The sequence below is a fragment of the Anomaloglossus baeobatrachus genome, chromosome 6 (genome assembly GCF_048569485.1).
Source record: "Anomaloglossus baeobatrachus isolate aAnoBae1 chromosome 6, aAnoBae1.hap1, whole genome shotgun sequence".
Taxonomy (NCBI): Eukaryota; Metazoa; Chordata; class Amphibia; order Anura; family Aromobatidae; genus Anomaloglossus; species Anomaloglossus baeobatrachus.
The window spans coordinates 460,446,385-460,465,109 of record NC_134358.1 but is presented as its reverse complement, the minus strand read 5'-3'; the positions used below and the strand labels follow the sequence as shown (position 1 = coordinate 460,465,109).

Here is an 18,725-nt window from a genome sequence, read left to right as displayed (position 1 = left end):
TAGATGTAGTGGCCTCCTGAGAGTGAGGCTGGCCCCAGGGCCCAGTTTGGGTGTGTGGAACCACAGGTCGCAGAATGACTCACACACAGCAAGAATGTCTTTCAGAGTTTTTACTCATGTCAGATGGCAGGAGTGAGTAACCCGAGCGAAGCTGTGATAGACAAGTGGAACCAGGAATTCCTTCAGGCTGACATGTGAGGGTGGCTACTGACTCGCCTTCCTAGCCCTTGTGTTTTTGTGGTGACCCCGACCTGATGTCCTGCTGGGATCACCCAGGGAAGTTGCTGCTGCCTGTTCTCCCCTTTTACGTCCCGTCTGCTTGGAGCCTGGACCAGGTCACTCCGGCTGCTTGCCTCATGTGAACTATGGGCCCTCTCATTGCTATGTGGCTCCGGACTCTGTGGGGTTATAGTGGAGGGTGTGAAGTCCCCCCACCTGCAGGTTGAGCAGGCTAACTGAATGGGCCCCTGCTCTGGGGACCTGTAACCCCGTGCGGGCCTGGTCCTTGCCTGGCAGTCCTCGAACTCAGCCACCCCTTTGCACTCCAGCCTTGGGTGGATTTCGGGCGGCACTACCAGGTGACCATTCTCCCCCGTCAGTAACCACTGCACCTGCAGTGTCTGACTAGTGACAGCCTCCAGGTTTCCTCCTTGCGACTCCTCTCCCTCCCTGAGCTTCACTGACTGACTGGCTTACTACTCCCTCCCCTCTGTGCCTGCCTCCGCAACTTAGCAACCAGGCTCTCTACCACACCCCTTGAGTGGAGATGGAGGCCACGTCCCTTCCTGGATTCCCCAGGGGTCCCTTCAAAGGTCAATGTGGGAGACCTAATTACTATGTGCCTGCGTAACCACACCTCGGTCAGCCTTCTGGATTACCTGTGTTGTACTGCCCCCAGCATGGGTACAGTACTCAGTGGTGCCTGACCAGGTCAGGGGCGGCACACAGGCACTGTTACACCTCCTCCACCAGCAGCACATGTGACATCACCTGCTCCAGACCTTACCACAGAATGAGTTAATTTTGCCCCAGAGATTCTTTTGGCCTCGAGTTGCCAGCGTTGTGTATTGTTGAAGCCAGTAATCCGTTCCTCTGATGACATCACCTCCTGAGCACCCCACCCAGTTCCAAGGTTTTGCCTTGGTGTGGAAAATGGGATGACCTCCTTATGTAAGGGGTAGTCGGACCCCTGGTAGTGAAGGAGCTGTTTTCCCCCCCCTGAAGACGCCACAGTAGCATGGTGGCAAATTGTAAATGTTAATGGTAAAATGTTGCCTGTTGTTGTAGTGATTAAACAGTTTCCCCACTAGGTGCCAGTGTAGAGCAGTGGTTCCCCTGGTAACAGTGGCAGGGAAGGAGGGGCAGGGCCTACCTAGGTGGGGAAGGAAGGGTTCTGAATGCAGAGTCCAGTGTGCAGTGAGATGTGACTGGAGAAAGAAGTCTGAGGTGACGGGGCAGAGTGTGGAAATGGTGCAGTGGCAGAAGAAGTGGAAGAGTCAAGACTAGTCCCAAAGCCGGTAGTGTGTACTACAGTGCAGTGCAACTATCAGGGGGATAACAAGTGGCCCTTGCAGGCGAAGGGTAGTGCCCTGACAAAGAAGTGAAGGTAAATGGGAACGCCTGTAGAAAACAAGTGAAGCAGTTCCCCGGCAAAGAAGTGGAAAGGTGAGAACTTATCCGGAGCCGGTAGTTTGTGCTAGATCTGCCCTACAGTGAAACAGGGTTCAGTGTGCAGCTACTAGGGGGTTAACACATGTCCCCTGCAGGCAAGGGAAAGTTACCGGGGAAAGAGGAAACCGTCAGCAAGAAGTTTAACCTGTAAACCAAAGTGACTTTATGCTGAAAGGTGTAAAGAAGAGCGGAAGCTGTGTTCAATAAAATGTTTCTTGGTTCATCAACTGCCTGTCTGTGGCTCTTTACTGGGAGTGGTGAAGAGGCCTGTGAGCTGAGAGAAAAAGGTGTCACCGAGAAGCAAATTGCCCACATGGAAGTGTCCCTGCCACCTACACTCTGCCCCACAAACAACACCTCCGTTTTAACAGTGACGGCCGGGCCGGGGGTCAGCCTGCCGCCCCCTGGGCGAGAGACCGCGACTACAACCACCGAGGCGCCCCCTGCCCCCGTTACAAACTGGCGTAGTCGGCAGGATGAAGCCTGCATGCAAGAAACCCCGACCAGAAACTGTGAGGAAGATCAAGTGGTGCCTGACGTGCTGAACAGGCCACAAGATGGCAGCAAGATGGCGGCCGTCCTCATGGACTCAGCAGAGGCGCGAAAAGTTGGTGCCAAACGAAAAGCGCTGGGCAGGCCTGGGAGGAAGAAGCCCGGAGTGCGCCGCCCAAAGAGGGGAGGTACTTGCCCCAAGAAGCTGCAGAGGTCTAGAGACGTGGGCGGCGCCGCAAGAAAGAAAAGGCGTCGCCAATGCTATGCAGACCTGGTGGGTGAAGCCGGGGGCGGAGTGTGTGCTAAAGCGGGAAAAGAAGAACCGCCTCCACCTTCCCCGGCGCCATTGCAATCCCAGCAGCAGAAGCAACAGTTCCAGTTACCTGTGCTACACAAAATGGAGGCCAGGGCAGAAAAGCAAGCCGTAGCGGGCGCGCTGGTGCCCGTAGGACGCAGAAGAGAACGTCCGATGGAGAGCTCGGTGGGAGAGTTACCCACCATCACGTTGCCGGCAAGCATGATACCGGCCGTGACTGGAGTCTCGGAGAAACCAGCGAAGGTCACGTTTTTTACCTCATGGTATGCGGTTACCGGGGAAACGACGACGGAAGTCCGGGCCACCTACAAGTCCCGGCTGACTCTGGGGAGCGGGCCACCAGGAGCATCCGTACAGATTCCGGAGGCGCCCGCGTCTGTTAAGGTAGGCCCTCTGCCCCCCTCAGGAGTTAAGGCCCCGTACTGGCAAGATATCCCAGAACCAGAGGTAATCGTCCGGAAGAGAGTGATTTGTTTGCCGTTGAAAACCGGTACTGTTGAAAGCCAGTGAATGTTTCCAGTTACAGTAACGTTAAAAGTACTGAACCCGGGAGGAGCTTAATGCAGAACTGTGCGTGGACTCCTTCCGTGACTGTTAAGAAGGAATCTTGTTGTCTTGTTGTTTTCTGCCCAACCAAAGACCGGGAGCGCTTGGAAATAGCCTCCGGGCAGAAGGTCAGCTAAGACCGGGAGCGCCTGAGGAGGGCCTCCGGGCAGATGTGCGACTAAGACCGGGAGCTTCCCTGGAGGGACTCCGGGCACCAAACTTGTGTGCCAGTCTGTGTGTTTTAAGTATTGTGTTTTCCTACATGTGTTGTTTTGCAGGTATGAACCTCGCCAGGAGGCTGAGGTTTAAGAGGGGAGGAATGTAAGGGGTAGTCGGACCCCTGGTAGTGAAGGAGCTGTTTTTCCCCCCCTGAAGACGCCACAGTAGCATGGTGGCAAATTGTAAATGTTAATGGTAAAATGTTACCTGTTGTTGTAGTGATTAAACAGTTTCCCCACTAGGTGCCAGTGTAGAGCAGTGGTTCCCCTGGTAACAGTGGCAGGGAAGGAGGGGCAGGGCCTACCTAGGTGGGGAAGGAAGGGTTCTGAATGCAGAGTCCAGTGTGCAGTGAGATGTGACTGGAGAAAGAAGTCTGAGGTGACGGGGCAGAGTGTGGAAATGGTGCAGTGGCAGAAGAAGTGGAAGAGTCAAGACTAGTCCCAAAGCCGGTAGTGTGTACTACAGTGCAGTGCAACTATCAGGGGGATAACAAGTGGCCCTTGCAGGCGAAGGGTAGTGCCCTGACAAAGAAGTGAAGGTAAATGGGAACGCCTGTAGAAAACAAGTGAAGCAGTTCCCCGGCAAAGAAGTGGAAAGGTGAGAACTTATCCGGAGCCGGTAGTTTGTGCTAGATCTGCCCTACAGTGAAACAGGGTTCAGTGTGCAGCTACTAGGGGGTTAACGCATGTCCCCTGCAAGCAAGGGAAAGTTACCGGGGAAAGAGGAAACCGTCAGCAAGAAGTTTAACCTGTAAACCAAAGTGACTTTATGCTGAAAGGTGTAAAGAAGAGCGGAAGCTGTGTTCAATAAAATGTTTCTTGGTTCATCAACTGCCTGTCTGTGGCTCTTTACTGGGAGTGGTGAAGAGGCCTGTGAGCTGAGAGAAAAAGGTGTCACCGAGAAGCAAATTGCCCACATGGAAGTGTCCCTGCCACCTACACTCTGCCCCACAAACAACACCTCCGTTTTAACAGTGACGGCCGGGCCGGGGGTCAGCCTGCCGCCCCCTGGGCGAGAGACCGCGACTACAACCACCGAGGCGCCCCCTGCCCCCGTTACACTTACGCCCATCCTAATTCCCCATGTTAAAGTTTGCCTTAGCTTATAGTGCTACTAACACTGCCATAGCTCTACCACCATGGCTTGTAAAGCCAGCAATATAGCTTAGTGTTAAAATTAGTGTTTAAAAATCCAACCACAGTACTTCCAAATACAAAGGTTGATTGTTCATGTCTTCCAATAAATCAACTGCAAGAAATTGTTTGTGGTGTATTGTATTAGCTTCTCTATCCCCTGGGATTCTCTGGTTTAGTGGACTAAGGGGCAGGAAAAAAATAGCTGAGATTGATGGAATGGAAACTGCTCTGTATAACAAATAGTGTATTGTGATGGAGCAGGTGGACCCAGCAGAACACTAACTAAGCTGATGGTGTTGGTGTTAGAGGCTACATCATCCTGCTGTAATTGAGACAAGCAATGTGCCATATATTCCATTATACCATCAATGTCCTCCTCTCTGATAAGCTTGCCAAAGGCAAAAGAGGTGACTTGTATTTCAAATTACTACTTCCAAAATGGTTTGCTGCCAAAAGTACCTGTGCTACTGCATCTAACATCTCCCATATATTTTGCTGCGGTATTGATTTTTCTTTCTCACAATACCACGTCTCTTGCCAATGCCATGTTATTGTTTAACATTTACTCTTGACACAATTATAACAATGACATCCTTTACATAGGTTTGTTACCAGGCACCCAACCCTAAAAAATAGAATCAACCACAAATACAAAGCAGAGTTCACGTGATAGCCAAATAGGCTAATGCACCACAAGCTTGCCCATAATATTGGTGGGTACGTAACTCCAATTTGACAATTTAAACAGGTGTACAAAAACAGACCCGCACTGTTAAATGACATCATTTATTCTAATAATTTGTTTGGATAAACAAAATTAATTCCCCTTGCCCAAAACGAAACATGTAACCACAGATGCCAGGAGTAGAAACACAGCCTCATAATCCAGCAATAACCCTCAATATAGTTGTGCGGTGTACAAGTTCCAAATTTTAATAGTCAGTTATCAAAAAATAAATCATGTGTATAATGTTTTCAAATTTCTATTTTTGTTTTTTCAAAACACTAATATTTCCCTGACAAAAAAAAACTAACACAGAATGCGACTTGTTAGGTACACACATGGTAAGTAATTTACTGCAATAACCAAGTGTATTATAGTGGCGCATTCGGTTGTTAAATGTACCTTCTAAAACAGTAGTAGCCTTCCTCTTTTATGGGGGCTGTCATAGTCCCTTGTGATTGGCAGAGCGGGATTAGCTAAGTTAATAGCTGCAGGGCATTATGGAAAAGCCTGTCTGATATCACTACTGGGGATGAGCAAATCCATGGATCTTCGAGTTCGCCGGGTTTGGCCAAAATGTAGTTAAAAGTTATCATGAGTGGTTATGTCAGCAACTCAGTAACGTCTCTGCTCATGAGAGATTCTGGATCTCGCGGAGGGCAGTGAGCTGGTGAGTTCATGTATGGTTACTGATGTCATTACTAGAGTTGGGCGCGGTTCGCGGTTCGAGGTTCTCCAGTTCGCGGTTCGAGTGATTTTGGGGGGTGTTCTAGATAGAACTAGAACTTGAGCTTTTTGCTAAAGCTCGATAGTTCTAGATACGTTTGAGAATGGTTCTAGCAGCAAAAAGCAGGGCTTTTTACAGCTACAGTGTGCAGGAGCCATCGCTGGCAGCCTGCCAGAAGCTGGTAACCAAGATAAACATCGGGTATCCAAGCAAAGCGCTTTGGTTAGTAACCCGATGTTTATCCTAGTTACATGCAGGAAGCCCACACTTCCCCGCTCAGCTCGCTCCGCCCCCTCCTGCACGCGGCATGTACACATACATACATACACACACACACTCACATGTCCGTCATCCTGGCACTCTGCACACATGGTCCCACTCGGCTTACCTGCGGTGATGAAGTCCCGACCTCAGCGCTGTCACTGTCCTCCATGGCCGCCGCTTGTCACATCACCTTCTCTCGCTTCCGACCCAAGACTGACTAGCGGTGACATCACGGGCCTCTCGCGATACTTGGCTGTGAAGGCGGTGGTCATTGAACTCAGTGACAGGTGCTGTCGGCAGTGCAGGAGATCAGCGCAGGTAATGCACTTGTCATCCCCTGCAGTGACCTGGGCTGACCCATTGATGTTAGGTCAGGTCACTGCACTGCTCTCCCAGCCAATGGGGTAGATCCTGCTCTTCATTGACTGGGACAGTGTGGATCGTCATGGCAACCCCTTGGATTACACCAGACCTGGATTTGTTTTTCTTTCTAATAAATTGGTTAAAGAGGGAATGTATTGGGGAGTGTTTTTATAGACGCCTGACCTCACCAACCCCAGGGCTTGATGCCAGGTGACATTACACATCTGGTATTAACCCCATATATTACCCCGTTTGCCACCGCACCAGGGCGCGGGATGGGCTGGGGCGAAGCACCAGGATTGGCGCATCTAATGGATGCGCCACTTCTGGGGCGGCTGCGGCCTGCTATTTTTAGGCTGGGGAGAGTCCAATAACCATGGACCTCCCTAGTCTGAGAATATCAGACCCCAGCTGTCTGCTTTACCTTGGCTGGTGATCCAATTTTGGGGGGACCCCTACGTGTTTTTTTTTTAAAATTATTTATTTAATTTAAAATAACAGTGTGGGGTGCCCTCAGTTTTGGATTACCAGCCAAGGTGAGGTTGCCAGCTGTGGTCTGCAGGCTGCAGCCGTCTGCTTTACACTAGCTGGCTACAAAAATAGTGGGAACCCTACGTCATTTTTTTTTCATTTTTTGGCTAAATACAAAGCTAAGCACCCCTTAGTGCCACATAAAAGGCACCAAAGGGTGCAAAATTACAAAATGCAGGAGAGTGGGACATTATGTGTCTTTCTGCCATTATAATGACAGAAAAGACTGATATGAAGTGCACAAGCACAAGAAAATCACCAGAGCGCTCTACGCTGTGAAAAGCAGTAGAAAATGGCACTGGAGTGAACATGTGACCGCCTCATGTAGGATGAAGCTATGGATCCTGGGTAAATTTATGCATTTACCCACCTTCAGTTTTTTTGCAGTACACAAAAAAAACGGAAGGCACACGGATGACAAACAGATGACATACGGATCATCTACGGAACGGAAACGGATGCCACACGGATGCACCCGTGAAAAAAAACTGACTGTTTTTTGCAGACTGCAAAAATGGATCGGTCGTGTTAATGTAGCCTTATTCTGATCTGCCATTTATAAACAGCAGGCAGAAATAAGTGAATAACGCCCCCCAGCGTCAGAAAATCTCCGGGGTTTCAGGGCTAACTGAGACCCTGGAGATCATGATTCAGGACGGTTTTTCCGGTCCCCGCTCACGTGATCACAGGTATACACCGTACACCGATGATCACGTTACAGTAAATGACAGCGCCGGTAAAAAATTATTTATCTCCCATCTGGCATGAACAAACATGATAAATCTCCTCCCCGGTCCCCTCCGGTCCCCCGGTGTCGCCAAAGTGCCCCCCCTGATGCCCTCCCAGAAATCCAAGATGGCCGCGCGAACAGAAGCGCGCCGGCCACATTCACCCTACTCCTCTGATTTCTGTCGCATGTGCCATGACACATGCGACAGAAAACTCCTCCCCAGGCCCTGCCAGGTCACCCCCTATAACCCCAACGGTGTTCCCCGGTGTCCCACGGTACCTGTGCAGCGTTGATCCCCCCACGGCCCTCTCCTTCACAATAGACGCTGCCGCATGCACAGAGCGGCTGTCAGCTCAGCTTCCTGTGTTCAGACACAGTGAGTGGTGGTTATGCATCTGTAAGCTAAATGGGCGGCACGGTGGCTCAGTGGATAGCACTGCAGTCTTGCAGCGCTGAGGTCCTGGGTTCAATTCTCACCAAGGACAACATCTGCAAGGAGTTTGTATGTTCTCCCTGTGTTTGCGTGGGTTTCCTCCGGGTACTCCGGTTTCCTCCCACACTCCAAAGACATACAGCGCTATGGAATTAATAACGCTATATAAATGAATAAATTATTATTATTACTGTATTGCCCTGCTCATGAGGTAAGGAACATAATTGATCAGGAGAGCTATATACTACATATCCAAATGGAGGGATTTGCTTTTATAGTTTCCCTGCTGAACGACTACCAAACATGAGAGTCCGTTATACGCCACAAGAAAACACATCTAAATAGCGAGCTCTGTTGTTAAGTATTCATTCAGCTGGATAACTGGACTTAAAGGGGTATTACATCTCTAAGATCCTATCCCCAATATATAGTAGGTGGAATAGCAATAATATCAGCAAATACCAATATTTGGAAATGTAGAATAGTTCTCCTGATTAGGCATGCCCTTACCTCATGAGCAGGGCATTGCAGCTTTGGTAGCAACCATTACGACATGGACTCTGCTGCTGTGGACCCGGGGAGAGTGAGTGCAGATTCATTGCACCCACACTCCTCACATGAAGGGTCCGCACTCCTAGAAAATGTGGGATACGTTCCCTGAGTGTCTCCACCCCATATTCTAGACGGTCCAGAGTCGTCGTGGGACCCCTTAATTTTTTTTTCTTACAATAAATTGGTGAAAGAGGAAATGTTTTGGGGACTGTTTTTTCAAATAAATTTCTTTTGTCAATTTTTTTTTTTGTTAGTACTGACAGTTTATGATGTTGGGTACCTAATAGATGCCATGACATCACAAACTGCTGGGCTTGATCTCAGGTGACTTTACAGCTAGTATCAACCCGATTTATTACCCCGTTTGCCACTGCACCAGGGCACGGGATGAGCTGGGGTGAAGCGCCAGGATTGGCGCATCTAGAGGATGCGCCACGTCTGGGGTGCCTGCGGCCTGCTATTTTTAGGCTGTGAAGGCCCAATAACTATGGACCTTCCCACCCTGAGAATACCAGACCACAGCTGTCCGCTTTACCTTGGCTGGTGATCCAATTTGGGGGTACCCTACTTTTATTGTGTAATTATTAATATTTATAAAATAATTATAAAAAAAGTTTTTAGTTATTTAAATAAATAATTAACAAAAATATATATGGGCTCCCGCTGCATTTTTTGTATTGCTAGCTAAGGGTAATCCAAGCAGCTACTGGCTGCTAACCCCCACTGCTTGGTGTTACCTTCACTGGCAATGGAAAATCCAGGGAAGCATTTTTTATTTTTTTTGACAAAAAAAACTACAAGAAAAGGACGTGAGCTTCGCCATATTTTTGTATGCTAGCCAGGTATAGCAGGCAGGTGCTGGAAGAGTTGGATACAGCGCCAGAAGATGGCGCTTCTATGAAAGTGCCATTTTCTGAGGCGGCTGCAGACTGCAATTTGCAGCAGTGGGGCCCAGAAAGCTCAGGCCAACCTGTGCTGCGGATTCCAATCCCCAGCTGCCTAGTTGTACCTGGCTGGACACAAAAATGGAGCGAAGCCTACGTCATTTGTTTTCTAATTATTTCATGAAATTCATGAAATAAAAAAAGGGCTTCCCTTTATTTTTGGTTCCCAGCCGGGTACAAATAGGCAACTGGGGGTTGGGGGCAGCCGTAACTGCCTGCTGTACCTGGCTAGCATACAAAAATATGGCGAAGCCCACATAATTTTTTCAGGGGGCAAAAAACTTCTGCATACAGTCCTGGATGGAGTATGCTGAGCCTTGTAGTTCTGCAGCTGCTGTCTGTCTGGAGAAGACAGTCATTACCGCTCTCGCGGGGTATTGTGGAGCCCAGTATGAGACCCACTATTGACATTAATGAGTTAGTAACATTACTGCTAGTGAGAAATGACCAGTAGTGACCTGTGTAACTTCACTCTCAGAATGAAGCTCCACAGGTTTTACAACAGAATTGACGAATGTTGTGGGATCGCCATGGATTGCATTGAACCTATGGGGGGTTTGGGGGCGCTAATAAAATGGTGAACAAGGTACTGTATTTTTTTTTATGTCTTTCAGGTTTCCATTATTAGACTACATCAGGTTTGGTAGATTACTTCAGAATCTTTATGACTTTTCTTTTTTTTTTCAAATAAATTGATGAACGAGGGAGTCGGGGAGCGTTTTTGAGAATCAATGTTTTGTGTGGTTTTTTTTCTCTTTATACTTACCAGGTTAGTAATGGGTGCGTCTGATAGATGCCTTTCCATTAATAACCGCTGGGTTTGATGTCAGCTGTCAGGTAACAGCTGACATCAACTCCAAAATATATTACCCCAATTGCCACTGCACCAGAGCAAATGGGAAGAACAAGTACCAAAATTGCCGCTTCTAATGTAATGTGCCAATTTTGTGGTGGCTGTGAGCTGCTATTTTTAGACTGGGATGGGCCAAATAACCATGGCCCTAACCTGCCTGAAAATATCAGCCTCCAGCTGTCTGTTTTACCTTTGCTGGTTATCAAAAAGGTGGGACCTTTTTACAAAAGGTTTATTGAAAGGCTGCGCTGCAACTTCACAACAAACTTTATTCACCATCCAAACTCTACCATGGACGTCCATGAGAAAACCATGTTCAAGTTCAAGTACCAGTCACTAGGTGTCTGGTATGAACCCTGAACTTTACAGTTCAGGTTCGCTCATTTTTAGTCACTACTGATTCAGTATTGTGTGAAATAGCACTGGGCATTTGATTTTTTTTCTTCTTTTCTTTGGGGGCTGGGGCAATCAACACAAATTGAAACACAAACTGTTCAGATTTGCAGGGATCTATGAAATTCATGAAATTCGATTCAAAGTCGATTCTCCGCAAATAGATTTAATCAAACAAAGCTCTGAATGTTATAAAGATATATTAAGAAATGAAGAGGCACATCAGTTTCAATCTACATCCTATGTTGCACAAAATCAAACAATTGTTCAAGGATTTTCAGTGTAAGTATATTATGTGTTCAAGTGTAACGGTGCATTATCAGTCAGGGCTCTCTCATGACTAGATTTGTGAAACATCTTTAGAATAACGTCTGCGTTTAGTGTGAGTTTCACATTAAAATTATATATAATGCATATTTTTTGTTAATCCAAGTTTTTTTGCTATTTATAAATGGAAAACGTTATTATCGATGTTAGGTATCTATAGGATAATTCCAATGGTTGATGGTACTTACGGGTCCAGTCCCTTCCCAAGCTGATACTGTGAGCGCTCTCTGAAATCATCAACTCTTTTTGAAACTATGTTAGCTTCTTCTTTCCTGAAACATAAATGTTTACGAGTTATTACAATCTAATATCTCATGTTGTAGTTATTAAAAGTGGTGGGGGGGAGGGGAAGTTCAGTGGTATTCATAGAAAATGAAGGCATCTAATGTTTAATTTGCAAAACTGCAGAACACTTGATATGAAATGGAAGCCCAAACAAGAAAAAGAATATACAAAGAATGCTTCCTACTATCCTAAAACAGATATGATTTTAGATTTCATAGTTACATAGGTTGAAAAAATACCTAGGTCCATCTAGTTCCACCTTCCCCCACGAACATATTTTGTCACTAAATCATGTATAACCGACAATGTTGGGTGTACTGAGGAAATCATCCAGCCCATTCTTAAAAGCTGTTATAGTGTCTGCCATTACTACCTCTTGTGGTAGGGCATTTCACAGTCTGACTGCTCTAACTGTAAAGAACCCTTTCCTATTTAGCTGCCGAAATTGCATTTCTTCCACTCGCAGTGTATGCCCCCTGGGCCTTAGTATTGCCTTTGGAAGAAATAAGTCATGTGCCAGTCCTTTATATTGACCACACATGTATTTATACATATAAATGAGTTCTCCTCTGAGACGTCTTTTTTCCAAGCTAAACATATCTAACTTTTTCAACCTCTTATCATATGGGAGGCCATCCATCAATTGTAATAATCTAGTTGCCCGCCTTTGAACTGATTCTAGCTTCTTAATATCCTTTTTTAAAATGTGAAGCCCAAAACTGGATCCCACATTCCAGATGTGGCCTTACAAGTGACATATAGAGGGGTAACAATACGTTGGGATCCCAGGATTTCACAGTACAAATTGTACACATTATTTCAAAGATCTCTTAGACATGAGGATACTGTTACACTTTGAAAATCTGTTTCAAAATGGCTGTATAATGAAAGTTTAAACTCAATATCTGCCTACCCAGCCTCAGTGTCCCTCCTACAACCTGCAGACGTCAGTGAGCGGAAAGTTGGTTTTGTCGCCCTATTTTGAGACCCATATTATTTTTATTTTTCTGCCAATGAAGCTGTGTGCAGGCTAGTTTTTTGCACTCTCAGATTACATTATTATTGATGTATTTTGGCATACATGGGACATTTTGATCTCATTTATTGTGATTTTTGTAGGAAGTTCAGCGACGGACAAACATTTGTTCTTTCGATTTGACTCTTTTAGTGTGTGTGTGTGTGTGTGTGTGTGTGTGTGTGTGTTTAGCATATGATTAAAATAATTGTGTCACTTGCGAAATTGAACTTTTATGGATGCAGTGAGACCAAATATATTTTTTATTTATTTATTTTTTTAAAATGGGGAAAGGGGAAAGAATTAAATGTTTCTATTTTTATTACAATTCTTAAAAATGTTCTTTCATTTTTTATTTAGATTTTGATCTTCTAAGGAGACTTAAAGGGGTTTTCCACTACTAGGCATAGAGACAGAAGCTAGTGTTAATTGGACGCTGGGCTCGCATCATGTCACAATGTCACGTGAGTACAGATGAGCGAACCGGTCGTGGTTCGGCTCGAGTTCGGTTCGTCGAACGGAGGTCTCGTTCGAGCTAAGTTCGTCGAACGTTCGACGAACCGAACTCGAACCACATAGAAAACCATGGCAGGCATTCACAAACACATAAAAACACCTAGAAAACACCCTCAAAGGTGTCCAAAAGGTGACAAACAACTCACAACACAACACAAACACATGGGAAAGTGACAAGGACATATACTCATGCGAAAACAAAAGAGCTGGACAAGGAAAAAGAGGAGGAGACACAGATATAGGCATGGCACGCCCTTCTAAAATCATGTAAAACACTGCAAGGTGACTCCAAGCGGAGTATCCCTTTTTTCCAAAAATTGGGGCCCACACACACCCACCCATTCAGTGGCAGCACTTGTGCCCTAGTTGTACACTTCACAGCTAGATTTGCATCAAGCACATTCAAAAATACGCCATACTTAACCGTCCCCAGGATGACACCGGGGTAGGTAGCAAAGTCTTTGCTGAACCATGACTTGATCATCTTGGCTCCTTTTAGAAAAAACAGCAAGCAAGGGTTACTCCAAGCGGAGTCTCCCTTTTTTCCAAAAATTGGGCCCCACAGACACTAACCCCTTCAGTGGCAGCAGTTGTGCCCCAGTTGTACACGTCACAGCTAGATTTGCATCAAGCACATTCAAAAATATGCCATCCTTAACCATTCCCAGGATGACCCCGGGGTAGGTAGCAAAGTCTTTGCTGAACCATGACTTGATCATCTTGGCTCCTTTTAAAAAACACAGCAAGCAAGGGTTACTCCAAGCGGAGTCTCCCTTTTTTCCAAAAATTGGGCCCCACAGACACTAACCCCTTCAGTGGCAGCAGTTGTGCCCCAGTTGTACACGTCACAGCTAGATTTGCATCAAGCACATCAAAAATATGCCATCCTTAACCATTCCCAGGATGACCCCGGGGTAGGTACCAAAGTCTTTGCTGAACCATGACTTGTTCATCTTGGCATCTTTTTAAAAACACGGCAAGCAAGGGTTACTCCTAGCGGAGTCTCCCTTTTTCCAAAATTGGGCCCCACACACACCCACCCCTTCACTGGCAGCAGTTGTGCCCCAGTTGTACACTTCCCAGCTAGATTTGCATCAAGCACATTCAAAAATACGCCATTCTTAACCGTCCCCAGGATGACACCGGGGTAGGTAGCAAAGTCTTTCCTGATCCCAGCTCTGTTCATCTTGGCTCCTTTTTAAAAACACTGTAAGCAAGGGTTACTCCAAGCGGAATCTCCCTTTTTTCCAAAAATTGGGCCCCACAGACACCCCATCAGTGGCAGCACTTGTGCCCTACTTGCAAACAGGATGTTTTGATTTGCATCAAGCACATTCAAAAATACGCCATCCTTAACCGTCCCCAGGATGACACCGGGGTAGGTAGCTAAGTCTTTCCTGATCCCAGCTCTGTTCATCTTGGCTCCTTTTTAAAAACACTGTAAGCAAGGGTTACTCCAAGCGGAGTCTCCCTTTTTTCCAAAAATTGGGCCCCACACACACCCACCCCTTCATTGGCAGCAGTTGTGCCCCAGTTGTACACTTCACAGCTAGATTTGCATCAAGCACATTCAAAAATACGCCATTCTTAACCATCCCCAGGATGACACCGGGGTAGGTAGCAAAGTCTTTGCTGAACCATGACTTGTTCATCTTGGCTCCTTTTAAAAAAACACGGCAAGCAAGGGTTACTCCAAGCGGAGTCTCCCTTTTTCCAAACATTGGGCCCCACACACACCCACCCCTTCAGTGGCAGCAGTTGTGCCCCAGTTGTACACTTCACAGCTAGATTTGCATCAAGCACATTCAAAAATACGCCATACTTAACCGTCCCCAGGATGACACCGGGGTAGGCAGCAAAGTCTTTCCTGATCCCAGCTCTGTACATCTTGGCTCTTTTTTAAAAACACTGTAAGCAAGGGTTACTCCAAGCGGAGTCTCCCTTTTTTCCAAAAATTGGGCCCCACAGACACCCCATCAGTGGCAGCACTTGTGCCCTTCTTGCAAACAGGATGTTTTGATTTGCATCAAGCACATTCCAAATCCACAAGCATTTACTCTCCCCAGGATGACACAGTGGTAGTAAATTCCATGTGGATCCATGACTTGTTCATTTTGATGAACGTTAGTCTGTCCACATTGTCACTGGACAGACGCGTGCGCTTATCTGTCAGCACACACCCAGCAGCACTGAAGACACGTTCAGAGACAACGCTGGCAGCTGGACACGACAAAATCTCCAAGGCGTAAGTTGAGAGCTCTGGCCATTTTTCAAGATTTGAAGCCCAAAATGAGCAAGGCTCCATTTGCAAAGTCATGGCATCAATGTACATTTGGAGATACTCCTGTATCATCCTCTCCAGCCGTTGACTTTGTGTCAGACTTGTTGTCTCTTGTGGCCTTGCAAAGGACGGTCTAAAAAAATTATGAAAAGATTCCATAAAATTGCTGTTACCAGCACCAGATACGGTGCTACTGGTACGGGTAGACTGTTGAAGATGACGAGACCGTCCCATGTTTGTCAAGTTACAACTGGGAGATTCACTCCCTGCACCTGCACGGTTGTTTGGTGGAAAAGCCGAGCTAAGATCGAGTAACAGCTTCTGCTGATACTCCTGCATACGTGCGTCCCTTTCTATGGCTGGAATTATGTCACAAAATTTGGACTTGTACCAGGGATCTAATAGTGTGGCAAGCCAGTAGTCATCATCACTTCTAATTTTGACAATACGAGGGTCATGTTGGAGGTAGTGCAGCAAGAAGGCGCTCATGTGTCTTGCACAGCCATGCGGGCCAAGTCCACGCTGTGTTTGTGGCATAGAGGTGCTAACCGTTCTTTCTTCCTCTGACATCTCCCCCCAACCTCTTTCAACAGAAATTTGACCAAGGTCTCCCTAATCCGCTGAGTCTTCCATGTCCATGGACAGTTCGTCCTCCATTTCTTCATGTTCTCCTGCACCTTCCTCAACATTTCGCCTGCTACCATGCGCCCTTGTTGATCCCTGTCCCCCATGGTCCCATGCCTGCCGCGTTGGTGATGATGAACGTCTGGACCTTGGTGATGTTGTTGTGTCTTGCACATATGAATCCTCCAGTAGTTCCTCCCCTTCCTGTTGTCTCACCCCCTGACTCCGAATAGTGTTTAGCGTGTGCTCCAGCATGTAAATGACTGGAATTGTCATGCTGATAATGGCATTGTCAGCGCTAAACATATTCGTCGCCATGTCGAAACTGTGCAGAAGGGTGCATAGGTCCTTGATCTGAGACCACTCCATCAGGGTGATCTGCCCCACCTCTGCATCTCGTTGGCCCAGGCTATACGTCATGACGTATTGCACCAGGGCTCGGCGGTGCTGCCACAGTCACTGTAACATGTGGAGAGTCGAATTCCAGCGTGTCGCCACATCGCATTTCAGGCGATAAACCGGCAGGCCGAAAGACTTCTGGAGCGATGCAAGTCGCTCAGCTGCAGCGGTTGAACGGCGGAAGTGAGCAGACAGTTTTCGTGCCCTGGTCAGAAGGCCATCTAGGCTGGGATAGTGTGTTAAAAATTGCTGGACAACAAGGTTCAACACGTCAGCCATACAAGGCACGTGTATCACCTTGCCAAGGTGAAGGGCCGCACCCAGGTTTGCAGTATTGTCGCACATGGCCTTACCAGGCTGCAGGTTGAGTGGAGACAACCATTTATTAAACTCGGACTGCAGAGCTGACCACAACTCCTCAGCTGTGTGACTCCTATTCCCAAGACATGTCAAGCTAAAGACCGCCTGATGCCGTTGCGCTCTGCTGCCAGCATAGTAATGAGGGGTGCGTGATTCCTTCTGCGCAGTGCGAACGCTGGTGGCCTGACCAGGCAGGCTTGGGGCGGAGGTGGAGGACCCAGATGAGGTGGAGGAGGCAGAAGCAGTGGCAGAACTTGGACAGACAGAGGATTGACACACAAGTCTTGGGGACGGCAACACTTGTGCAGCAGACCCTTCACCATCTATCACCATAGTTACCCAGTGCCCAGTCAGCGACATGTAACGTCCCTGTCCATGCTTACTGGTCCAAGTATCGGTGGTGAAATGCACCCGTTGACACACAGAGTTTCTCAAGGAAGCGGTGATGTTGTGTGCGACATGCTGGTGTAGCGCGGGCACACCTTTCTTAGAGAAGTAGTGGTGACTGGGCATCTGGTACTGGGGCACAGCGACAGACATAAGGTCTCTAAAATCCTGTGTTTCCACCAGGCGGAAAGGCAGCATTTCGGTAGCCAAGAGCTAACAGAGGGATAAAGTCAACCTTTTAGCTTTGTCATGGGTCGCAGGAAATGGCCTTTTATTTGTCCACATCTGAGGGACAGAGATCTGGCTGCTGTGTGTAGACGGTGTGGAGTAGGGTGTCCCTGGAAAAATGCAGCTTTGTGAGGAAAGTGCAGGCGTAGACATGATGTCGCCTTCATCCAACGTTGGTGCTATCGATGTCTGAGAGAGCTATACACACGTACTTGTTTCCCCTTCTAAACCAACTGACGACCTACCAAGCAAACTACCTGTTGCGGTTACAGTGGTGGAAGTTGTGCATGGAAAACCAGGTGTGACAGCTGTCCCCACAGTCCTAGAAGATGAAGAGCGCGTGGATGCACTAGAAGGGGCAGGCGGTGGATGGTTCGCTCCGCTAGGCCGCATTGCAGCACGGTGAGCTTCCCACCGGGACATATGATATTTATTCATGTGACGATTCATGGAAGAAGTAGTCAAACTGCTGAGGTTTTGCCCTCTACTAACAGAATCATGACAAATTTTACAGATCACATAATTTGGGCGATCTTTTGCTATGTCAAAAAAGGACCAGGCTAGGCAAGGCTTAGAGGGCATGCGACCTGCTGATTCACCCCAACTAGTGCTCAGAGGCACAGTGGTGGCTGAGGATGCAGTTATAGACGTGCTACCAGTACTCCTACTCTGTCCAGGAAGGCGCAAGGTAACTTTGTCGTCAGTTGCATCCTCCTCCACTGTCTCTGTTGACCTCCTCGAGGGCCTGACTGTGGATTGACAGTAGGTGGGATCTAGAACTTCCTCATCAATTGTTGTGTTTGCACTCCCCTCACCCTCAGACCGAGCCTCTTCTTGCCCTGACTGAATATTTAGGTTGTCATCCGAATCTGGTATCTGCGTCTCATCGTCATCAGTATGTTCCTCATTGTCTATAACAACAGGTGTTACAGTTTGTGAAAAAGGGTCAACATTATGCTCAGAAACTTGGTCCTCACGGCCTGAATCAGAGTGACAAAGGTTCTGGGCATCACTGCAGACCATTTCCTGGTCTGTACTCACTGTAGCTTGGGAGCAGACCTCTGATTCCCAGGCTATAGTGTGACTGAACAGCTCTGCAGACTCAGCCATCTCAGTTCCACCATACTGTGCAGGGCGGATGGAGACTTCAGACCTCAGAGGAACGGTGTTTTTTGGATGCGGTAGTTGAGGTGGCGGAGAGGGCACTTGTTGGACCACTTGAGATCCATTCAAGCATTTTCATTTTTTAGCCATCATCTAACTTTGTTTCAGTAGTTCGTGTCCGTAAAAAAGGGAGCACATCTGATTGTCCACGGTAAGTAGTAGACATCTTACTTTTGCTGGAAGATGGTCTATCTTCAGCAGATGTTAATGGAGCTTTGCCACCTTCCCCACGGACAAACCTTTTT

At 47.4% G+C, this 18,725-nt stretch overlaps 1 protein-coding gene across 1 annotated transcript in view; it reads right to left on the bottom strand.

The window, feature by feature from the left end:
• Positions 1-18,725, bottom strand: part of EFHB (EF-hand domain family member B) — a 108,332-nt gene that overhangs the window by 20,030 nt on the left and 69,577 nt on the right. The window contains exon 7 of the mRNA XM_075316665.1: positions 11,410-11,493. Coding sequence (XP_075172780.1) covers positions 11,410-11,493 — 84 coding nt within the window. The remainder of the gene's footprint in view (positions 1-11,409; positions 11,494-18,725) is intronic.